Source organism: Parus major, chromosome 3 (assembly GCF_001522545.3).
Source record: "Parus major isolate Abel chromosome 3, Parus_major1.1, whole genome shotgun sequence".
NCBI classification, from domain to species: domain Eukaryota; kingdom Metazoa; phylum Chordata; class Aves; order Passeriformes; family Paridae; genus Parus; species Parus major.
In genome coordinates this window covers 17,739,799-17,765,169 of record NC_031770.1, presented here as the reverse complement: position 1 = coordinate 17,765,169, position 25,371 = coordinate 17,739,799, and the positions used below count along the sequence as shown (strand labels likewise).

At 46.8% G+C, this 25,371-nt stretch overlaps 1 protein-coding gene across 1 annotated transcript; it reads right to left on the bottom strand.

The window, feature by feature from the left end:
- Positions 1–261: 261 nt before the first annotated feature.
- DUSP10 (dual specificity phosphatase 10) lies at positions 262–25,371 on the bottom strand. Its single transcript, XM_015622808.1, has 4 exons — positions 25,235–25,371; positions 22,823–23,668; positions 5,544–5,921; positions 262–2,505 (listed from the first exon to the last, which is right to left on the bottom strand). The coding sequence occupies exons 2-4, from the start codon at positions 23,622–23,624 to the stop codon at positions 2,240–2,242; spliced, it is 1,446 nt and encodes a 481-aa protein (XP_015478294.1). The 5' UTR covers positions 23,625–23,668; positions 25,235–25,371; the 3' UTR covers positions 262–2,239.

Below are 25,371 nucleotides of genomic sequence, written 5' to 3'. Positions count from 1 at the left end.
AGAATAGCTGGAACAGGTTGGGCCCAAACACGAGGAAAGGGACAAGGGTGGGAAGCAGAGCAGCTTTCCTTCCTTCCCAAAGCACAAAGACCCCCATCGAGCAAATGCCACCTTCTCTGCCCAGCCACTCTCTCCTTAGCTCCAGGAGCCATCACAGTCCAAGAGATTTTGCTTACTGAGCAATAATCACTGCCAAGGGTGTTTTCAACGAAAGGTCCAATAATAATCATAGAAAAGAAAAGAAAATTTAAAAAAATCAACTCCAGTAGAAAAATAATTTAATAAAGGGATAAGTTTCAAGAAAATATCTGTATAGTAACAACATTTTAAGTAAAATGTCCACAAAAATATACATGTCTAATGTGATTATACATTAAGTTTTCCAACAGGTCCTGTTTTACACTTGGTTCAGTCCATGTAGGTTTTCATCTAGGAAAAGCCTTCACTGCTATCAGCCTTCCTGGGACAGATCAATTTCCACAACAGAATCATACGAGAAATGTTTTCTAATTAATTTTAGGCTCACACAAATAAATTTTAGAGGTGGTAACAGTCCAGAACAGATCAGGTTATACCATATCATTAAAAAAAAAGTGAACACAAACAAGGAAAGCGAAAGTCAGCCACCCAAGGGACACTGTCAGGCAAAGACATCAGCCCTACAATACACACCACACAACACTGACACAGCTGGAAAAGGAGGGGGAAGAAGGGCAAGAGGGAAGGGAAAAATCCCAGGAGGATGATCCCCAGGAATTGTGGAACTACAAAACAAGGGGGCTATAGAGAGGCCAGGGAAAAGCACACATGACCAACATATGTCTAAAAACTGGACAATTTTGTAACATAGAAGATAAGTTAACTACAGGAATATGGAAAGGAATCAGTGGAGATTGTTTATTTCTCATTTTTCCAAACAGCTACTGAGCTGTAAAATAACAGGTCTGTTCCAAAAAGCCCTCACCAGTAAGTGCTAATTCAGTCGAACCAGAGAGAAAAATCTGGTTACAGAGAGATGCAAGAGTACAGCAGAAAGCAAAGGAAACATGTTCCACCAGCAGAGGACAGGAACGCAACACTGAAGGGGAGATGCCAAACGAGAGATCAATTTTGTCAATGTGAGAGGTACAATGCCACAAAAAAAACAAACCGAAGGGAACAAAACAAAAACCCCATCCCATAGAAAGAAAATGGAAAATTGCTAAAGAAATAAAAGGACACACACTTTCCAAAAGATTTTTTGTTTTATAATCAAATTTCTTTTACATAGACAACTGAAACACACCAATATTTTGTGCGAAAAATATTTTTAAATAAACTTTGCTTGTTCTAGATTTTTGTACATTCTGATATACATATGTAACAAGGTTTATGGCACTGTAACCAGGATTCAAAATCATATAAAGGAACAAAATAACTGCTCTCATTTATCCTTTCTGAACCAAGCTGGCTGCTGTTGCACTATTAGACTTTAAAAATTATTATCTTATTATTAGTGGGCAGCCAACTCTTAATTGGTTTGAACACTCAAAACAAACCCCAAATTATTATTGCACAAGAAGCCAGTGAAGGCATATGGCATAGAATGATCGAAGTCCCTTACTGTTAAAACCTTACACCCCAAAATAGAAAAATAGAACTGGAACATGAAACACGCCAAATGAACTTTGTTTTCTTCTTTAGTTTGAGTCAGGAGTGTGAAAAGTGCCTTGCAGACTTTTAAGCTGCTCTGATTTCCTTTGCATCGGTGAGCATTTTGCTAGGTTATCTTTAGCAAAGCCTTTGCAGAACGAAGGCCCTTCTGTTTCAGGGAAGTTTTTTTTCTGCTTTGTTTTGGCTATTTGTGTTTTGTCTTCAACTTAGGTTTCTTCAGTCTATGAACCTGCACAGACTACTTAGCCATAAACTCTACAAGTAGCCAGAGAGGAGGGGAAAAATAAAAATCAAAAGAAAAAAAGCCCAACGTTTCTTCTTCTTGTTGTTTTTATTTTAAAAAGTACTCCTTTTGCTCTGAAGCCTCCCTGCTCTGCTGGTGTCTGAGAAGGAAATCATAACAGCATCCCAAACCCAGCAAAGTTCTTGGATCTTTTAAAAACCTTTCCTTACAAAAAAAGGTTTTTATTCACAAAAAGTTTGCCACAAAACTCCCCTTTGAAAGCTAAAAAGAAAACCCCACAACCCACCCATCACTGCCCCAAATCAGGTGAAGAACAGGTTCAGCCCCCTCGCAGCTCGGCTGTCACACGACAGTCTCTACGCCAATCAGCTTCGGTGTGAGGATTCGTGGGGTGACTCCATTGTTCAGATCTTCTTCGAACTCCAGTAACTGCCCCATAAAGTTAAGGTTGGGGGAAATGATTGGTCGTTTGCCTTTGACAAATTTATAGGCATCCGTCATGGTCATGCGTGTGTGCTTCATTAAGTACGCGATAACGATGGTGGCAGATCGAGAGACACCGGCCTGGCAGTGGATGAGGAGACCTTTCCCACACTGATGAGCTTCCTCTGCAAACAAGACAGACAGAAGAAAATAAGACTTTTTGCCAGTTTGCAAATTAGAACAAGCTCAGTGCAATTAAGAGCAACTTCATGTGACAAGTCCCTTGATTTGATTGCAAGCACAGCACCGTCTCTTCCCCTTCCCCTCCAGCACATCTTCCCCCGAGGTTTCAGAGCTACTCAATGTGAAATCCTCAGTCCAGTCTGCCACTGAAAATCCCCACATCCACTCTCTACTCTCAATTAGTGGATGGAACCATACATTGAGAGATGCTGCTTCACTGCCAGGGAGCATTTCTTAAGGAGGGCAAGGCCCATGATGAGGAATCTCGAGCTCCATTTCCACTTCAGTTGCAATGCCATTGCCTTATGTCAGCATCTCAACCTCCCCATTTTTCAAAACAGGGAACCACTCTTCTAAAAACCAGGTATTTTCAGATTCAGTCCATAACAATACATCTGTTTCAAAGCCCTGTCCTCTGAAGCTTTACAAAGCTATTCTTGAAACGAGCTTCAGTGGGGCTCTCTGCTGTGGTGCCTCTGTGCAAAAGGAGAAGCTGGATACACACACTCCGCTCCAGCAAGATTCATCACACAGAGGGAGGCACCCTGGGCAGCATTTAGGGGAGACAGTCCTTCTAACCACATACTAACAGGACATGAGAGAGGAGAGTCACTGCCATACCATCCTCATCTGACACAGCTTGCTTTTAAAACAGGAGATAGAACTTTCACAAGTGACACTTCAAACGACCTCTTTTGTTTCATTCCACAGGAGGAACGTGAATTTAGTTTGCAGGTTTTGGCATTAATCCAATCCCACCACGAGTACAGTTCAACCCACCCCACATGTTCAACCTGTACTGTGAAAGCACAAATGAAGCCAACTTCCCTCTAGACATTTTTGTCAGTTAGTATTTCAGAAAGCTGAAACTCTCTAACACATTTTGACACACATTCCCAGAGAGTTTCTGATGATTTCACTTCCTATGGCTTTAGTCTTAGCTAAATCTGGGGTTGGTTGTGGTTTTTTGACGACATATTTAAAGAAACATAGGCCAACAATATGCTGTTTAAACATTTCCAAATCTTCTCAAACGAAATTTAAAGTCTACCCTGAGGAAGGGAAAGCTTTGACAAGTTACTTCCCCAGCTGGTTAATTTGATACAGAAGAAAAACTCTCAATGGAGAAATATTTGTTTATCGAAAACAAAGACAGACCCTCAAGTTGTAATTACTAAAAAGGAAAGTAAAATGGGTTTCAAAACGTTTTCTAACCTTTCCAGAGAAAAGCTGCTTTCTCTGCTCTTGGTAAGATCACAATCCAAACACAATCTTTCAGTGGTTTTGAGAACTCTAATCCTGCAATTCATGGGGATGAGAGGAGCAAAAGTCTCTCTCTTCTAGCGCAGAAGGACCTCAGTGAAGCTCCACAGCCTCTTTACCTAATTAGCCTATTGCATCTCCCCCCATCTCGCTGAACTCAAAGTTTAAGGTTTTACTGGATTTCTTGACACAGCTGTTTTCCCAGAGGATCAAAGCAAGGCTCCCTTTTACCTGCCCTTCCCCCAAACAAGCGTTCACCTTCCCAGGCACACAGTAGCCAGCAGCTTAGGGAGCTGACAGCACTACTTCTACCACTGGGGCTGAGTTAGGAACACAAGGGAAAATTTGAGTTAGAGATCCTTTGGCTCTTCACACTGTAGAAGACAAGCCCAAAGGCTCAGAGTGGCCAAACTCACCTGAACTGCCTCGCATAAGCAGTGATTTCTCTATGTCACTTCACTAAGGGGTGTGCCTACGGAGCACAGGCATCGGCACACCAGGACTCCCTGCCAAGACACAGCCAGGCGAGGATGAGGAGCCGTCTGCTTCCGAGCTGCCAGCCCTGGCCGGCACGCAGCAGGGGCAGATGGGCTCACAGCAACATGCTGAGCCTGGCCCTCCTGCCCTGGCACCCAGTCCCACAGCTGGGGCCAAATCCTTGCCGAGCCTGAGTGCACCTGAGTGCAGAGCCAGCACAAAGGAGGGCAGGGAGGAACACCCACCCCAGTACAGGGTCAGTCAAGGACCTATGCTGCAGTGCTGCATACAACCACACTTCCTCCTTTGTCTAGTACTTCTCCATCAAGCCTGAAGTATTGGTATTAGCTCAGTCTCAGCACAAGAAAATGGAATTTTATGTCAGTAAAATATCCCAAGCATATTGCAGAAAACCTCTCAGGACACATACTTGTGCAAGGGAATCACTTTTACTATGCCACAAAAGCAGTGTCCCCAAAGACATCCAGAAGGACAAGGAAAGGTGCTCAATAGCTTTCAGAAGCACATGCTGAAGTCCTCTCTGACCAGCCCTGCTTGAAGTGGCCGTCTGGCTTTAGCCTAGCTGAGCATGGCCCTAAACTTGGCTGAGGGCTGTGCTGTGTTGATCATAATGAGGTCCAGAACAATGCTGCTGGGTCACTTCTTCAGCAATCTCCACAACAAGCTGCATGTCTGTGGTGAGCTCTCTCACACAGCCTACAGGGTTTAGAGGCTTATTAATGCAAGTTTTCATCACTATCCACTCAACCACACATACACTCTGAAGCTACAAATCTAATGGTGGAACAAGCCAAGTGTGAAAGTTTGTCAGTTTTCTCATTAAGTTAGCGAAGACTGAGACACCATTAAGAATATTCACTATGAAAAACTGGCTGGAAGCCACTGTGTGGAAACTAGGAATGCAAAGGAATCAAAAAGACAGGATGACGAAAGTCTCAATTTTGTGGGGTTTCCTGGATTTAGAAGCCTGGAGGTAGGCGTTACTATCACTGGATAAAAACTGTAACCTCGGGCTACTTAACCAGATGTGCCAGAGATGAGAAAGGACAGAAATATGACGTGTTCAGCATTTCCAGCAACTCAAACTAAAGGAAATACGGCCTTAACCAGCCTTCAGAGTTGTTGGCAAAGCATAAAGTTCACTCTAAATTGTTATAGTGGGTAAAAAAAAATAACAATAAAAAAACAAACAGGAGTATTTCCAGGAAAGGGTAATTACCAATGAACTCAAAAGCCTCTTCAAAATACTGCCTGAGATTCTGCTTGTTGCTGTCAGTGGCCGGGAGCCGCTTGTAGTTGAACATGCCTTTCTCGTAATGGTACAGGGGCAGGTGGGTGGTCACGTTGATGACGTAGCCGATGTTCATCCTCTGCATTTTCTCCAAGTCCTGAGCATCGTGCTCATTTCCGAGGAAGAGGAAGGGCAGGATGGGGGTGAGCTCAGCGTTCTCGATGTCTGGCGTGGTGGGGATGGACTGAGGTAGCACGGGGGGCACAGCGGAGGCGCCGCCCCCTCCTCCCCCCTCGGGGCACTCTTGGAGCTGGAGGGAATTGTCGCAGAGGTTTTCGTGGTTCTGCTTGAAACCGCTGAGTCCTCCTGGGAAGGGAGACCAAGCAGATACTTTGGTTAGACACCCCAAGATTTCCTCAGAGCACACAGTGGGGCCACGAGGGCTGGAGCTGGCTCTCCTGTCCCCACCACCACTGTAACAGTGTCACTGGGCTGTCAACAGCAAGGGTGGCATGAATCAGCAGCAGGCATTGTCCTCCCTCTGCGCGGCGGAGGGTGCCAAGAAACGGGCTCACAGACAAACATGCCTCTGTGCAACATCGGCCTGCTGGGGCTGCCTCACCTACCGGCCTGAGCCACAAGGAAGGTTATTTTCCAAGAAGGAAAACATCTCCAAAACTAGGAACCAAGGGGCTATTGACACACTAAAGCAGAGCAGCAAGCCAGCTGGGACAGTCTTAGCTTTACCTGCCCTGCAGAGCATCCCCCCACCCAAGAGCTCTGAGGAGGATGGAGCAGCTCACCCCAGCATCGCTCCAGGGAACAGCATGTACCCGTCTGCGCACCCGAACAAAAGAAAACCACTCCTTATAACCTAACAGTGACCGAGGTGCTTGCTCAACATGTAGCAAACAGCTCTCTTTTTGCTGCCCCAGCCACCTGAAAATATCTAGCAAGAGTTATTTTTAGGACATTAAAACAGATTGGGAAATGGATCTGAGGGGGGAGGAGAAGTCGCTTTCTCAGTGAAGGAAGCTCGTGCCTTCCCTTTTTCAAGCACCATTTCTCTTCCCGTCCATTTTTTATTTCCCGAGGAGGGCGCAGAGCTGGGGCAAGCAAAGTGGACCTTCTTTCTACACCTCATTCGGCACTGACATCAGCGGCAGGCTCCCCACCTGCCCGGTTTCCATGGCGATCCCACAAAGCACACAATGACATCAGCTGGCACTACATCAGCTCTTTGAGTGCAAACAATACAAGAACTACTACTTTGTGCGAGGCCTTGGTAGGAGGCGGCGTTCCTGGGAGCCGCTGATGCAATGTAACAGGTGGCTCCTCCGAAAGAAAAAGGCGGAAAGAGGAGAAATGCAAGGATGCATTTCCCCCCTCCCACCTCACACACGTTGCTCTTGTACTGGGATACTTGAAGTCATGCTCGCCATCGAAATGAGCCAAGTGCTCAGGCTCAATTGCACTTTGTTAACTGCAAGCCAAAAAAACCCCATGAGGGGGGAGAACGACTCTGAAGTTACTAGAAAGAGCCACACTAGCCAAAATAAATGCGGAATGTCACCCTCTCAATAACGCTATTTAAAAAGAAAAATAAAACAAATAAAAGAGAGGCTATTTGTCTTTTCCATGCTCTTTCACAGTGATCCAGTTAAGGTTTTTAAGTGAAGCAAAACACGCTGCCACTCGGACTCTGAATCAGACACAGCAAAACAGACACAGAAAATGCCTGCTGTTGAGTGCTGCAATTCAAATGTCCAATCCAAGTGCCTGTGATGTGCCTGCCCATAGGGTGGCACCCCCCCAGGCCCATTTCCATGCCCTGTGCTGTGTTCCAAGGGCACGAGGCACCCCGACTAGATTATAACCATCAAAGCCCCTCTAGTGCAAGTGCCCTTCTTCACATCCAAACTCGTGTCCTTTGCATACTGCTATTAACATAATTTCTCAGAAAACCTTGAAATGCCTACAAAATGCAGAATATTTCCCCTGCCTCACAAATGTGCTTGTCTTCAGCTAGTCCTGCAGTTTACAGGACACAGAGCAAACAGATTTAAAGATCTCTATTCTCAATGTTGTAACAGCAGGGCATCAGGATAGAAAGAAGAGCAAGAACAAAAATCTGAGCTCAACTGCACCACCTGGCCTCAACAGGGCCTGAAAAGTCTTCTCAGTCCACTCAAGAAAACAAACAAGATGATGGTCCCCAAGTTGGAGATGTTTGAAGTCTCATCTAAACCAATAGGCCCAACCTATAGGTTAGGCTACAGGCTAAACCCTAACCCGTATTTCCATCTTTCTGAATGGGCAAGCAATCCATTCAGCTTGAATACGGCTCTTTAAACAATAGCCACAGCATACCAGGATTCCCAAGAAAACCCCTGAAAAAGTTGTTTTAGTGACCCCAGAGCCAGGGCTCATTTTCCACCTCTCCTGCTGACTTCTGGGAATAAGCAGTCCCAAGTGGAGGTGGGACCCCACTGGTTCATCAGGTGGGGACATGAGGTGGGGACACTGATGGTGTGGCAGGCACCAGCTTGCTTCACGAGCTGTCTTGTAAGACACATCAGAGCATCAGGGCAAAGGATGGGAAGGGACCCCAAATACAACATGTAGAAAATGCCCCCCAAATACAACATGTGGAAGATGCCCTAACAAGTGGAGTAGCCAATCATATATTACCTTCATCCACAATTTTTTAATAGAAATTTGCCAGTGTCACCATTCCTAATGTCAGTTCACATCCCCCATTCTCCTTGTTCACCTCTTCATGTGAGAGTTAAAAAGTCAGTTCAAGCAATATTTAAAGCAACTCTCAGAGCAAATGCTCCTGAAAGAACACATTACTGGGGAGAGGATTACTAACCTTAACTGGCTCAAGACACGTCAGCAAGGGATGACTGGACAACAACACTGGTACCCAGAAAAGATGCAGCACAATGCAGTCATGGAGGGAAGCTGAACCCTAATCCAACAGCAGGAGTTTAGCTTGGATCTGTGCTGCCATATGAGTCATGCAGGTCCCAAAACAGGACCCAGACACCTCCTGAGTGCTGTTGTTCCATTCTCAACACACATGATCCTTGCACAAACTGATTTATGAAGCACTAGGGTAATTTAAGTGGAGCTCATGCATGCATAATGCTCAGGCTTTTCTTAAGTTTAAGACTACCTCCCAAAACAGGTCCAAGCAAAGTTAATAACGATCAGTCAAAAAGGGATGGGTTTTCCACATGAAGGTAAATACAACATACAAAGTATTCAAATACATCTGTAGTCCCTTGTCAAGCACCTGCTATTTCAGCATTTAAAGTCTTCATGTAGCAAGGGTAGAAGAGGAGGGAGAGAAGAGGCTGTACGTGCAGCAGAGACCAACACAAAGCTCATGCAAGCCTGGTCTAAGAGTTGATTCATTAAACTCAGTAAAATGCAAGACATCACTGCTACTGACTACAACTCCAGATCACAAAGAAGCTCAGGCATGGATGCAGAGACTCCACTTGGGGCTGTAACAAAAGCTGTTTTGTGGCAGAACCTGCCCAAGCCTACCCAAACCAGGGGAATGAAAGAAGCATTGCAGAGGGCAGTAACAGCACCTGTGGCCAAGAAGCATAACTCAGCAGGAGCCTCTCACTAGCATAGAAGCTGTATTTTAAAAGCAGCTTTTCAGATGCTATTTGCAATATGGGAAAAGCCTTCATCATATAGAGACAGCCAAAGCAGAGAGGCAATATAATAAATCCACCAAGGAAGCCTATGGGAATGCATGGCAGTGCTGTTGGAACCACCACCATGGAGCCTGGACTCATGAGTGTAGCCACCTTCAGTGACAAACCAAAATGCCAGCAAGGCAGATAAGCCACCAATAGATGTGCACTTCGACAGACTGTCCTGCCTGCAGCCCACCTCTCCTGGCTTTAAACACTCCACAGAGCTTGTAATGACCAAAGCATGGGCAAATATGCCCAGCCAGTGTGATGCAGCCTGTGCATGGACACAGAGAACACCCCAAGTGCTTTTGCTCTGTTCCAGAACGGCTTCTGGACAGGTGTTCAGAAGGCTGAATCTACCCAAACCCAGAGATGGACATACAAGGATGTTCAGCACTTTGGGGAACCTGAGGTGTTTCTTCCATGAGGAAATCAATGAATGAAGTAGAACCTTTGCTGGCAGACAGCCTTTCGTGGTATCTAGCAGAATACAACAGAACACCAACGGCTCTTTGCTCACCACTGATGCAAGACCCAGGCTGCAGAACCATTTTTGCAGTTGCAACTGCATGACATTTGCCAACATCCTGCCCTGCCAGAACAGTTAATAAGTGACAACAGACTTTGGAGTGTCTGAGACCTCAAAACTTTTGGGAAGTTTTAAGTCAGTATTGTACATGCTTCAGCTATTCCCACTCATTTGTTCAAGTTCTCTGCAGCCATCTGCCCCTAAATATCTCACTTAATGCTCTTCAAAATCCCTCACCTGAGCAGCAGCTGCACACAGATTTCCCAGCTCCAATGCCACCCAGGAGCCCAGGGCTCACACCAGCACTGCAAGACCAGGTGAGCAGCTGGACAGCAGCCAAAGCAGCTCTGAACAAATAAAAAAAGACAAAAGCATCTTGGTGCTGGTATAAAAGCCATGCTTAAAAGTGTCTGTCATTTGCCATTAGAAGAGGGCAAATTTGATGCAAAACAGGCACAAAAGGTACAGCAGGAATGATGCACCCAGCTTTTTATGAGACTATGGCCTTAAATAGCATCACTTTCAAAGAAATACAGAAAAACAAACCTTACCTGCACAAATTTATAAAAGTGGATTGGGGATTGGTTGGGGATTTGTTTGTTTTGTTTGGGGGTGTTGTTTGTTTGTTTGTGTCATTGCAGCTTTTTAGTTTAGGGGTTTTGTTGTTTTGTTGTTTGTTATTCAAGAATATTGAAAAATTTAAGAATATTGAAGAATTCAAGACTATTGAGAATTTAAGTACAGACTTGCAGTAACAGCTGCCCTCCTCCTCTGTCTCTCCGTTGGCATCTCCTTCAGCCACCAGTGCTGCTCTCTGGCTGTGTGACTATATGCAAACCAGGATTTGGGTTTATAATATGCTTTGGCACATTTGCAATATGTTTCCTATCTGGAAACAGGCTCTTATCCCACAGTTAAGAGTAAATGACCTTGTTACCTCTCCAGTGGGAGAGCTTAGAGAGAGGCAGCTACAGTGAAATACCCTCCCCACAAAGCAGCACCTTTGCATTACCTCATCGGGGTGGATATACTTTGTTCTGAGTGTGGCAGGTACTGGGTGTTCCTGCTCCCACTGCAAACAGGAACATACCTTTATACATGACAGACTGCAGATGTGGCAGCCACATTTAGACTGAGCACGTGGTCTCGGGAGACAACCAGAGCTTTTATACAGCTTTCAAAGCTGTCCAGGCAGATTTCTGGATCTGCTCATCCTCGATTACAATACCACAAAGCCATCTCGGAAATAAAAAAAGAAAGAAAGAAAGAAAAAAAAAAAAAGAAAAGCAATGCACACACAAGCACAAGAACAACAGAAATCCTAGGACACTGGGAAATATCAGCAGAAGAGATGTTCAGTCTGTAAATTCTGCTCCTCTTATGTTGCTGGGCTCTTGTAGGGCATGCAGCAGAGAATCTGGCAATACCACAGTTCTGGCCACCACAGGCTTTACTCACTCAAGAATTAAGCCAAGCTTTAAAACACCCACTCAGCGTGCCCTGTCAGTACCACCACAGCAAACCCTGTGGCTGCGTTTGAGTGAGTTCAGGGCTGAAATGTCACAGGCAACATTTGGGGTGCAGGACAAAGACACTCAGACAATTGGTGCGTATCTGTTTAAGACGAAGCTTTGAATTTGTGCAAGTACAGCCTGTTCCTTTAAACCTGTGACCTCATTTATTTACATTACTGCAGAAAAGCACTGCCAGAAGCAACAGCTGATGACAGTCTCATGTATTTTTCCACTAACACAACAATTAAACTGCTCCTGTGTTATTAATGAACAGATGACTTTGTGTCAAGTTGATTCAAAGCACAGGATGCCTCAAGGTTAAGCAAACGTGACTCCAGCATGTAAAAATAGAAGTTAGGTATTGTCCAGATGCTTCACCCACCCAGTGTTCTCCCCCTTCCTCAGCCTCCTGAGCAGGAGGGTCCAGGTCTCACAGGCACCCCCTACCATGCTGCCACCAGTGTCTAGAGGTCCTGCTGCAGGCTGGCACACTTGGGCTGAGCCACCACCACTGCAATGCCACCATGTGGGCTGCTCCCATACCACGGGCCTTCTACCAAGGAAGATGCTGCTGTACAGCAGAATTCTGCCATTATAGGCCCATTCCACTCCCAGGATATGGAAAACCACCTAGACCATCTCTTCATACCACCAACACAGCTATGGCTGCAGGTGTAGCTCTGCTGAGCACCAAGGAAACTGTCAGGGAGGGCATGGAGGCACTCAGGTTGCATCCATAGCGCACAGGAGCTAAGGCTGACCACACTCAGCCACGTGACATTAGTAAACTCCTCACCTGTCTGTGAGATGCTCCAAGGAAACCCTGCCATGGGGCTTTCCCTGTCACCCACACAGCACTCAGCACCAGCTGTGCTGCAAAAGATTAAGCTTTGAGCAAACATAAAAAAGTAAAAGTAAACAGCACACACAAAGAACAGTTTCCACCTCAATACACTCAATCTAATCTAGTCTCTCCCTTGAACTGAGCTGCCAACAGCACTTCAGAAAAAAGGCAAAACTTTGCATTCCGAAGAACTTGCAAGGTCAGGTTTTTTCCATGTGGGAACTATCCTGAGAGGTCAGTTTGTACACAAATTCTGGCCTAGAGGAGTCACAAGCACATCCTTGACACAATGGCTTTGAGGTCCCTTTAGAAGTCAAGAGTGTGACGCCAGATGAAGAGGAAAGGTTTCCCCTCAGCATCGAGGGGCATGCACACACGTTTGCATGTTATTTCTAATTTTATCTCACTACGGTTAATACCCCTCACACATCCTCTCCCACTGGCTCTTGAGGTCCTTGGCCTCATCTGCTTTTATTATTTTTTTCCTCTGACACCAGGTACAGCAAAGCTGGCTCTCCTAGGGCCACATCCCAGGGAGGCAGGCGAGAGGTCATCCAAAGCCCCTTCCCCTACCAGGCCGTGCCAGAGTTGCTGGCTCTGCCCATCTCCAGTCTTGGCTCCTCCCATCCCACCACCACCCATTTTCAACCACACCATCACCCCCAGGAGCTTCCCACACCTCAACACATGACTTGCTTTTTTCCACCATCAGCTTTCACCCCTTCACTTTTCCTCTTCTCATGACTACTAGATCATCAAAATTCATTCCAATTAGAAAGAAACAATCTTTTTTCCTTGACCTGTAACTAGAAAACCTTTCTTGGATTTCAGTTTAATAATTTTTTTTTTCCTTTATACTTTTTGTCTTAAATTTCATATTTTTCTCAGACCCTGGACACCCATGCAAACCCACACATTTAATCCATACTGTCCCTTTACCTGTCAGCTTTTCCAAGAATTACTACTAACCTTTGAACTACTCACCAGCCTGTCCAAAAGCTACCCTGAATACTTTGGGACCACCTCTGCAGTCGAGACAGTGGTTCCAGCTTGTACCTGGAAATCTGCCCTACTCTGTAGGAGTGCTGAGTCTGCTTATTTCAAACTAAAAACTCAAGTATTCATGGGAAAATAAGCCAGCATCCTCCAAACACTGTGTTATCCTTGGGGAGCAGTCAGGAAGCTGAAAGAGGAGAAGGCCTGAATTTTGGTACAAGGACTAAACTACACAAGAATGTAAACAGGAGTAAGGCAAGAAACCCCACATCCCAAATACACTATGGTGACGACTCTGCAGCCACCAAGGAGGACTGGACTTATCCTCCCTGGAGGGCAAGCGTTTATAGCAGAAACTCAAAATTAGTCACATTACAACTTCTCATGGCAAAAGTATGTGTTCCCATGGGGATGAAGGCTAACATGAAGTCCAATTAAATAATCACTGGAAATGTCAGCGTAAACCCTGAAGGAATACATACTTCTACTGTGAAATGCTCCCACTGGAAATCATATTAACAAAAAGGTCATCATGAAAAGCTAAAGCTATGTACTAAGGAGGCAGGGGAAGTGAGGGGGGAGGGAACAGAAACTATTTTAATGCAATAAAATACCACAAATGGTTTTATATTGACAAAGAGCTATGGGTCTGTTTTCCCAGACAGAGGTAGAGCTGAGCAGACCTGCCCAGAACACCATGTTTCATTTGTTTTTTAATCTACTACCAGTTCCCTCCCTGGCCATCACCATATGCATCTCTCAAGCAAGTGGCCTGGAAAGAGCCAGCACAGGAGCAGGATGCGGGCAGCTGTGGCTTAGCACGTCTGAGGAGGGAGAAGGGTCCCAGCACTGTGTCAGACATCTGTAATCCTGCATGCGTAGGAGTGGACCTGTTTCATCTGCGTGTTTTAGAGAACGCTGACTTTTTCATGCTTCAGCCATCCATTTATTCTCTTTCCCCTTTTAAGGGCAACCTCTCCAGGACAGCTGCTTTCTAAAGAGAGAATAGGCTGCTTTGTTTCTCCTGAGGATGACACAGGCTCTTTCCCAGTCCAAACCACTGCTTCTCTACATCAGAAACACCAGCACCATGCACATTAATATGAAAGGAAATCAGGGTGCTGATGTACCACACCCCCATTTCAGAGTACCATCCATTCCTGATGAAATTAAACTCTTTTTAGACTGAAAAGTTTCTACCCTCTTATCTAGAATTAACAATAGCTGGCTCTGATTTGACATTTTCCAGCAATGTATTCCTAAGAATATGAAGGAAAACCAGAGAAAGCAAAGGATGCTGTCTTGACATATCCCAGTGTCACACAGTCCAAAATAAAAGCAGCAGGCTACTGGAACCAGCATGGTGCATGCCAGCCCCCACTTTGACAAAAGCTTCCGGGCCAGCTCTGCTGGCACATTTATCCCAGACTAAATGGTCCAGGAACTAGCTCCCAAAAACCCCACAGGGCAAGAGAAAGTTGACCCAGATTGCATCCATATTCTCCAAAATCAAGGCCAGAAAGAAGCAGGGAGAGGAGGAAGAGAAAAAGACATATTTATAGAATCCAGAGCTAAACAAGGACTATCTCCAGCCAGATGAAAATCAGCCCTTGTGTCCAAATAAAATAACCCCTTGTCTCCACAGGTGAGTTAACACTAATATTTCCCAGGAAACATAAAACTGTGTTATCCCTAAACAGAGATGTTCCTTTGCCTTGCCAGACTAACACCTATGAACTTAAGATTAATTTCATTTTAAACAATCAGAGTGGTTTTGTACCTAAAATATGCCAGCAAATTTTAAGCAGCAGCGAAAGTCTTATTCTTAGCTCTCACCAACTGGACATATCCATTACCTTAACAGAGAACAAGAGAATTAAGAGCCCAGCACCAACAGAGTACGGGCCAACTGCTCCACCAATAGCTTTTGCTTTAAAACATTGTGTTCAACTGCTTAAATAAGGCTTAATATCACACTTTGGCATAATGAACTGGAGACAACCAATTCAACTGATGTGACAGAAGCTTGCAAGTTATCTTCTATTTTCCAAGTCTCTTTAAGCCATTGTAAAAAAAAGAAATTAAATATATGATAATTCATGTGTGGACAAGGAATAACATTTGTTCTTTTTATTACCTTTAATTAGAAGCAGCTCTTCTCTGTTGCAGTGAATCAAGTGGGAATTTATCCAGGCATGCTGCAGACTTTTTAAAGCTAGGACATAGTAAAAGAGTTGGAGCCAATGTGTTCACATTTCTATTACTATTTTCTTAATTTATTTTTTCCAATTCACTCCTTCAAAGCCCTGATCTTGGAAGCAGGGTGTTGCAAGCACACAAAGCAGCACTTAACCCTGGCAGAAGCAGTGGCTCCCAAGCCCCTCTGACCCAGTGGGACCATTCCTGTCCCTCCAGCAGCAGGTAATGACAGAATTACAGTTCCCTCCCGACCCCACCATCCCCTCCAGTGGGGACAGCCCGGGGCAGAAGCTCCCACTGCAGGAGGTATTGGTGCAGCTGAGCTAGACAAGGGTGGCACTGCCCCAGGCAGCAGCAATCAGAAACTCATCCCTTCAAGTCAGAGGGACCAGGCAGTACCTAGACCTGCAAGGTCTAAATTGCTCCCTGTAGACTTGCCAGTTTGGGTCTCTCTGCATGCACTCTCCTGGGACAGGCTCGCTGAAACCAAGTGCCAGAAGATCAGAAGCTTGTGCCCCTTCTGGATCTTGCTCTCTTCACTGGGAGCAGAGCATTCCTTTGAAAAGGAGGCAACCCCCTCACCAAAGCAGAGAAACTCATGAATATGCACCTCAACTTTTTTAAAGCACAAAAAACACCTGGAGGCAAATCAGAGCCTAAAATTTAGCAAAAATGCACTGTCAAGGGAAGAGGGTGCTCCTAAATCCATCTCCCACTTTCTGCAGCAGGCAGCTGTGTTGTCCCAGGGCACCACTGTGACTGTGGATGAACTTGGGCCAACCACACTTCACACCAAGGGAAGCAAGAGAAATAAGCTCAGTGTTACAAAGGGTGCAAGGGACATCAAAACAAGAAAAAAAAACATAACAGATGAAAATAACTTCACTATGCCTCATGGCAAGTCTATCATGTGGGCTTAGTCAGAGCTCCCCTGGCCACAAGACCACCCTGCACTCTAGGCCCAGATTTATCCCTCTAGTCCAGTTACTCCCTTTTTGCACCACACGGTGGACTGACTTCTCCATCTCTCCCCCTGTCCTTCCAGCCCCAAAATGCTGCTCCAGAACTAGATCAGAGACCACCTCCTGGTAGGACACAGGCACCTGGGGAATCAACATCTTTCTAAGCAGTGGAGGACACACCAAAAACAACCTTCAGAGTGCTCCCTTATGCAAGACTGCCTTCACCAGAGATACTAATTGAAGCACAGATACTAATTGAAGCACAGAGTTTCCTGTACTAAAAAGTCACAAGGTGTTGAAACAAAATGAAACAACAAAACCCCCAAGCTTCACTACTGAACCACAGAGCATTCACTGTGCAGAGACCACGAGCACCCCAGGACTTTCCAGCTGCAGAAACATGTCCCCTGAACCCCTCTGTGCCTCTTTCCCACAGCAGTCCCCACTTTGCCTCCTCACAGGGTGTCCTGACTGGCACAGCCAGGACTGGTGGCTGAAGCCAAGGGCACTAGTGCACATTTCAGCTTTCCCACAACCCCTGACACTCAATGGATCAACAACAGGTGAAAGGCCTGCCAGGGGAAGCTGAGGTAAATGCAATTCAAGACAGCACCTTGATCCAGTCTCCTCTCAACCGGACTCTTTGCAGCCTTAACTTTTAGGTAAGGAAAGGAAGGGTGACATCCATGATATTTACACTGCTCTTCCTTAAGCCTCATCTCACCAAACACTTTTGTGATAGCAACAAATTAACTTTTACAGTACAGAGGTGTTGAAAAAACTGCCAAAGACAGATTCAGGTGAGAACTTAGAATCGAAGCTTCAGAAAAACAACTGCTCACAGTAATTCAGGTCAGCCTTGTGATTTCTGTAGCCAGCACTCTCCCAGGCCCACCAGGGACTTCCCAACAAGGCCAAAGCACCACACATAATCTTATCTCACACACAGAGGGACAATGCGTTAGGTTATCTTCATATTACCATAATCTACTTTAAACAGCATGACTTCTATAGCCCTGCAAAGTGATACTGAATATTTGAGAGGTGTTTCCCACCTGGCTGGCTGGTGAAATTGCAAAGCAGGGAAACACTGAGATGTGTGCACACTGCCCATATTTATGGCATTTCTTCACTCTTGAGTTGTTTACATAAATAACAACCCCTAACAATAACAGGCTTTTCACAGAGTAAAGAGTCATAGCCTAAAGACACAGGATAAACCTCCACTTCAAATGCATCATAAAGCCAAGGCAATCTCACTGAAAACTTCTGTGCTCATAAGTGTAGTAAAAACTTTGGCTGCTGCTTTGGAAGGAAACCACCCATGTATAGGTCTAATTTATTTTTTTTTTAATAATCCATCTGTATTAGTTAAGATGCAGACACCACCTAAAACTCAAACAAAGCTGCCCTTCTACCCTGAGCCTCTCCAAAAGGTTGTGCCCACCTCAAGAATAAAACGTCAGAAGACAGATGAGCACACTGTCCTAGAAAGATTTCAGTAGCGGAATTTCTCACCTCTGGCAGGGCAAGGGTAAGGGCAGCACATGAGGCATTCAGCTAATTATAACCCAACATCTACCTACCAGGAACATCATAGAGAATGTTACCCCAGTTTACACTGAACTGGAACAAGATTTTTCTTTACAAGCACCAGAGAGGTTTGCCTAATGTAAGTTTGCTTTTTAACTCTTAGTTCTTAATTCCAAGTTTAGAGGTACCTCTCATCTGCAGAAGTATGCCCTCAAAATATGGTAAAGACTGTGGTCTCCAGCCACACTATTGTCCCAATTTATCTATAGGCAAAAGGTAACGACACATACAACCAATTTTGTAGTGTGATGGCCAAGAAGATTATTTATTCCAGTAGAAAGATACTTTAAGCACCAGCAGTCAGAGTCTGAACACTGAAGGTGAAATCTCAGCCCTGACAGAGCCAGTCCCCCAGTGACTCATGGGGCCAGCTCTCCTCTGCAGCACAAAGGGAACACACTTTATTTTTAAATGTTAAGTAACACATGTGAAACATCCAATGTTTTTAAAACTACACATTTCCCTATTACAGCCATGACCTAATACTTATTCAGTGGAGATCTCTGGTGGAAATAAGTGCCAGGCACATGTTTTGTTGGTCAGCTGGATTTGTTGACCATTACATCAAGTTTTACTTTCAAATACACTTGTGCAGTGTAATCCAATTAGGGTTTAAAGCAACACTGACACTGTTAAATTATGTAATTAATGACAATAATAATTAATGTATTTGTATAGATTATGACCAGGTCAGGTATTTCAAAGGCAGCTGATCACAGTATTTACATGAATATAGGACAACATAAAGCAAGTAATTATTCATATTGTTAGCATCTCAGTCCCTCTGTAGTCGTTTCAACTTTGCTGATATGTGACTCTAATGTGGTAAGAGATCTGAAACTATTCTTAGACCATGGCAGAAAGCATGAAGTGGTTTGTTGGCAGGTCTTACACTCCCCACTATAATGAGAGCAAGTCACTTAGTTTATTTCCCTGTCAGATGAGCAGAGAGAAGACTGAAAGCCAGAGCATAAATAAGCTCCACAGACTGTGAAAAAGAACAGAGAAGGAACCAGTTTTTGTGGAGGAATCAGCTGGTTCCTCCCCATCTCCTTTGCAGTAGTCCAGCCATGAGTTTGCAGCATATACTGGGAATTAAAAAAAAAAAAAAAAAAGCCAAATCATATTTTTCACCTCTGCTTTTGAATACCTTTGCTTCCTCAAACTCAAACACAGAAACCTTTGCAAACTAAACACAAGACTTAAGAAGGTTCACAAGGATCCCACTGCTGGATCTTGAAGGAAGAGGAAGAAAGCAGGATGGAGATAACGCCATAGGTAGACCCTGGTAAGGGAGACAAAGGCAACTCCTCTTGTGTTAAAAGCTGTCAAAATGTGCTAGCACAGATGCTTCAATTTTTAATTTTTGTTTCCTTTATAAAGTTAATTTAACTCATTAAAAAAAGAAAAAAAAAAAAAAAAGCTGAATTTCAAGCCTAAATGTCTCAGTCAGGGAAAAAGAGTACATTTCATCTGAATGCAAATGAAGCTCCCATTTTCAATTTTTAGGTTCCAGTAGCCAACTCAAGCACACATGTTCCCAAGACTCCAGGCCACTTGGCTATGAGCTGAGGCGCTCAGGGAAGGCAGAGAAGCCTCAGTGTTGGGTTTGGAGGAGGGAAAGGGGTACAACCCTACAAAGGAGCGCCAGGGCTGCTGACCCAGCCCAGGGTCACAGCACCACGCTCTCCCCCTCTCCAAATTCAGCTTTGACACTAGCCTCAAGCACAAGGGACACCGGGCTCGTATCTCCAGTTTTGCTCCCTCTCCCTTCCAATGCTAAGGAAAACAATATAAATTTTTAAAAAATAAAGCATCCACAAAAAGTGAGGCCCTTAGATTTCAGCAAACATGGAATATCATGGCCTAGGGGCATTGGGGGAAATGTGACTGCTTCCTATTTTTTTATAAACAGACTGAGCAGCAGCTTCAGCTCTGACAGCTCAGGCTGCTACAGCACATGTTGCAGGACTGTGAAATACAGGATTCTTAATGGTTTATTTTTCGTAAAAACAGAGGATTTATGCCTGTCTCAAGTGTTGTCATGCCTTGTGGCAAAAGAAATGAGCAGATCTTTCTCCTTAAGAGCTTAAATCAAAATTATGCATATGTTATGTTTATGACCAAGAAAATGTTAAAGGAAGCAGCAAGGAGAGACACAGATAGAAAGGGAGGAACAGAGGTCTTAAAATCCTCCAATGCCACAGCGCACACGAAACCCTCTCTTGTCACAGCGCTAGTTTATATATTGGTCTGCTACATTAAAAATAAATCAGACCACCTCTTTTTTAACTCGCGCCTAATAAGGTGCACCATACATACATTTATCTATAGATCACGGCCCGGCCTTGTAAAACAGCACAGGGTTTCTGTGCCGCTTAAAAAGCCCGGGGCACCTCAGACCCGCAGGCCCAGGAGCTGTCAGGCAGGGCTGTAACCCAAGCCCGGCCCCGGCCATGGGGCTGAGCCCCTGTGCCAGCGAGCCGGGGAGCGGCAGCGGGGCCAGGGGCTGTCAGGCAGGGCTGTAACCCAAGCCCGGCCCCGGCCATGGGGCTGAGCCCCTGTGCCAGCGAGCCGGGGAGCGGCAGCGGGGCCAGGGGCTGTCAGGCAGGGCTGTAACCCAAGCCCGGCCCCGGCCATGGGGCTGAGCCCCTGTGCCAGCGAGCTGGGGAGCGGCAGCGGGGCCGCGGCCGACAGGCAGCACCAAACATGGAGAAGGTGGCACCGGATCAGGGGGACGGCAGCTTGGACGGCCCGGCTAGCAACCAGTGTTTGCAAACACAACACGGGGGAATCAGATGGGCCGGCAATAAATTAGGGCCGGGCAGCGGAGTGCGAGAGGAATCACTCGAAGTAACAAACGCAGGCGAAGAGGGCTCCCCGGCCACCCCCCAGTTTCGTTTTAGCGCCTGAACATAGGGATGGGGATGCGCCAGCTCCGCGGCTGCTGAAGCACGATGGAAAAAACGCTATCTGTCAAGTGAAACTAAATAATGAGTGCTTCCAGCGCCACTCCCCCCGCTCGGAAATTTAGCCACAGCCTTCCTAAACGCTGCTTTATCCCATGCTCAACTCCATCCCAGCTGGAGCCCCGCTTCAAAGAACAGGAGGTGAGTTGCGGTGGTGGGGGAGCTCCTCACTACCAGGCTCCCCGAGGTGAGGTCTGCTCCAGCCCAGCTCATCACTATATCCAAAAAGCAAAGGATTTGGGCTTTCTGTCTTCTGGCACACTTCCAGATCTGCTGACAGGCCAGTTTGGGGAGGGGTTTTCTCCTAAGCAGGGCTTTCAGGTAACATTTCTCAGTGCCTGAAAAATGGCCAAGGACTCCCAGGAGCACCTGGTTAAACCCAGGGCAGCACACAGAGCTGGAAGGCGGGAGAAGGGGCTGCCACAACCTGCCCACGGGGCCCAACAGCTCAGCGCTGCTCAGTTACTGCTCTGCAGCTTCATCCCAAACAGGATCTCACTCTAGGTGCAGAAAAAGTACCAGTGTGAGGTACATAGAAGCTAAGGTGTTTTCAGAGGAACACAGAGAACACCTTCAGCACACCACTTTTCTAAGGATAGGAAGGCTTGCAGACTACAACCACTACTATATCCAGCTGCAAAGGCTGTACTACAGCAGGATTATCACCAGAAAGGCAGGACTCCAGTGGCAGCCTTGCTCTGCCAAGCACCCCATCTCCCTCTTCCACAGATGAAGGGCATCATCATGACCCCAGAGACTCAATGAAACCATACTGGGATCCTGTAGCAAGTATCAGAACAAGTCCAGCATGACCACACTCTTGCCAGGAGCAAGGACACAGTTCAGCAATTTTAAGCTTCCACAAAATACACCCACAGAGAAATATCTCACAGGACCCTTAGGTCCTACAAAGACATGAAACTCAGCTGAGGAAAATGGATAAAGTACCAGCCCATTCCATTCTCCTGCGACACTGTGCAGGTTGGAAGTAGCAAGCTGCACAGAAAAAATAAGCTAATTAAATACATACAGTATGAGCTAAGCAGCAAATCCTTCCTTAGTTTCCCACTGCCATTGCCAGACTCTGCCAACCATGCCTCTGAATGGCATAAACACCCAGGGGAGAGGAAATTTAATCTAGAGGGCAGCATTGTTATAAATAGGATCTTGAGAATAAAGTGAAGAAAGGGAAGTGTCCTTGGATGATGCCTTAATTGGTGGGGCTCACCTCCACCAAAGCATCAAGAGATAAAACGAATTCCATATTAAAACAGGGGCCTTTACAGGAAAGCCATATACATACATAAACACTTATACACAGAAACACAACACTTTCAGATCACTTTTTAAACAAATAATCTCCCTCTGTCCATTATTCTGACCCCATATCACCAAAACAAGACTTGACTGCTCATCAAGTATTGCTGACTGGTCCATGACACAGTGCCTCAGACCAAATGACCTCCCTCATCTTTCCTCCCCCCTCCTTCTACTCTCCCACTGTCCATCTCTAGCACCCATGAGGCCAGTTTTACATCAACTAAAATAAGGCTGCTAAGTAAAGGTCAGTCTGACAAGCTAAAAGAGAAGTATCCCCTCCTAGACCTCCGCTCCTTGGGCTATAAATACCCAGAATAAGGGCTGGGGGAAATTCTTTGTCTGCACAGACAGACACCAGGAAGCACATTTCCTCCTCCTTCCACTTCTCACCCCTCCTGCTACTCAAGGACAACATTCAGAGGAAAGCAAGCATCTCCCCTACCACCAGCTCCATGACTTGTCCATGGAAGGCATTTGCTTTGCCACTGGTGACTTGAGGCACACAGGCCTTCCCAGAAATAAGCAGATGCTTTCAAGGTCCAGCCATCAGCGAGGTTGATGGCAGAGAGCACACACTGCAAAGCAAACCAACACACTTTGCCTGGGCAACGAGGAGGATTACCTTTTAGGACTAGGGGCTCCTTGCCTTCTCGCTTGAGTGACTCCAGCACTATGTGGAGTGGCTGGGAAGGCATCACTCTGCTTGGCTCATTGGTATTCTCATCATAAACTACGATTTCTTTGGAAAAGATTCTCTTGAAGGAGTCCTTGCCTTCCCGGCAGGAGATCAAGTCCAAGACAGTGATCTTGCCCTGCTGGAGCCTTCTCCGGCTGATCTTGTCAGAACAGTTAATGTGGACAGCCCCTTGAATGTGGCTCTTATTATACTCCATGAAGGGCCTGCAGTCAATGATGACAGGCCCTTGGTTCTGTTGGTGGCTCTTGCTACATTTGGTCATCTTCTTGGCCAGATCATTGGGGTAGATGATTTTGATGCTGGCGAGTTGCTTGGCGCTGCCCGAGACGGGGCTCCCCACTCCGCCCAGCGGGCTCAGGCTGCCGGCGCTCTCATTGCTGTTGACCATTTGGTTGGCAGGGCAGGCGGGGGAGGCTCCGGCGTGGGTGCTGCTGGTGCTCGCTTGAGTTTGGGCCTGAGTGTCCTTGTCGTACGTTGCCACAGTGCAGCAACTGGCACTGCTGCATCCACAACTCAGGGAGCGTGCAGAGCCGTTGGATGAGGGCATATACGTGAGATTAGCAGTCTTTAGGGACACGACAGCTGCACCAAGCAGACTGGAGTGGCTCTCAGCAGCAGAAGAGGCAGATTCAAGGAAGCTAGAGTCTAAACACAGGTTGAGATCCTGAGGTCTCACTGGCCTCGAAAGTGCCACTACTACCCTGTCGTCTAAAGGAGATGGAGGCATGAGGAGGCTGAGCACTAGCAAGTTAAGAAGAACTCAAGATCACCCTGAAAAAGAAAAAGCAGGAGGGAAAGAAGAAAAAAGGTGATGAAAACAGATCATGAAATCACATAAACCTACAGATTGAAAAACTTGTTTTGCCAATACCCGTTATCCCTAAGCTAACAACCCCTTCTGACAGTTACCAGCTCACAGTAGCTGCTACAAAGCCTTTCCAGCACTGCAGAGAACACTTCAGCTATCTGCATGTGCGCCCATGGCACACAGAATCCACACGAGCAGCCTGGACTGTGCAGTGACACTCAGGAAGAGGCATTTAGATACATGCAGATGGTGCTGAGCTATTCCAAAACCCCAGGCTGCAAGGCTCACCACTGATAATGACAGAGGCACATTCCCTCATCCCGTTGCTCACTGAAAAGGAAGCAACTACTGGGCTGAGTCTGCTACAGGGAGGAACACATATGAGCTGAATGTGTCAGGGGTGATATGCAACTTTTCCAGCATGCTGGAATAAAATTAGCCTGCGAATAAATTTTCTGAGACAGTTACAAACTTGAACACGTAAGTCTAAACAAAAAATACCCAGAAGAAAACAGAAAAATTATCCTCTGGAGATCCTTATAAGCGTGCACCTTGCACTTCCCTCCCCCTGGTTAGAGGTGAATCCAGTCCCAGTTAAGCCCCTAACTCCAGGCTCGGGAAGGCTGCTGTTCTCCAGCAGTCCGTGAGGCAAATCCCCCACTCCCCATCACATTTCACAGCTTCTACAAAAAGTGGTCCCCTCCGCCCCAGCCAAGGTCACACTGCCTGCCCAACTTTTGCCTTCCCATTTGCTAAGACGCAGCACGCAGGATTTGAATCCCCCCGTTTCTACTCGGCAGAAAAGACAAGAACAAAATACCCAAAGCCAGCCCTGACAGTGGGTGCCCCTCACCAGCAACTTTGGGAGCAGCCACAGCTCTCTCTGAAAATCCCATCCCAGCACCAACTTCACCAACTCCACCAAGCCCCCGGAGCGGGGCGAGCACTCGCAGCTCCCGTTTGCCGCCCAGCTGGCTCTGCTAGGAGCCGGGCCGGCTAGGAAGTGGCACGGAGATGTCCATCCCGAGAAGGGGGGTGGCCGGGGGGCACTGCCACCCGCCGCCGTTCGACGGAGCGAGCCCTCGGGCACCGCCGGAGCGCCGAAAGGTGCCGCGACCCGCCCGCCCGGGGCACGGCGGAGGTGCCGCGGCCGGGCAGAGCGGGGACAGCGGCGGCTCGTTCGGGAGGCTTTCTCAGCCCTTTCTTTTCCCAACCTTTCCCTCGCCCTATTTTAGGATAAGAACTAGGATAAGGGCGCCTGAGCGCCTTCGCCTGACGCAGTTAAATTTTTTTAAATAAACGAGGGAGACGACTCAGCTCCCCCAGCGAGGGGAAACAACGAAAGAGCCCACGAAAAGCGGGAAGCTGAAGTTTTGCCCCCGATCTCAAGGAGCCGGGGCTACCGCCGATCGCGCGGCGGCGCGGGCCAGCGCTCCCCGCCGCGGCAGCCCCTGCGCGGGCTCCCGCAGCCGCGGGCCCCCGTTCCGCGCCGTGCCCCGCACGGCTCGGCTCCGCTGCCCCGCACTCACCGGCGCGTCGCGCTCCGGCCCGGTGCGCGGAGGTGGCGGCGGCCGCCGCGGGAGGTGCCGCTGGTGCCGGTGCGTGTCGCGCCCGCTGCCCCGCGCGCCGCCTGCCCCGCGCCCCGCGCGCCGCCCGCACCATCCTC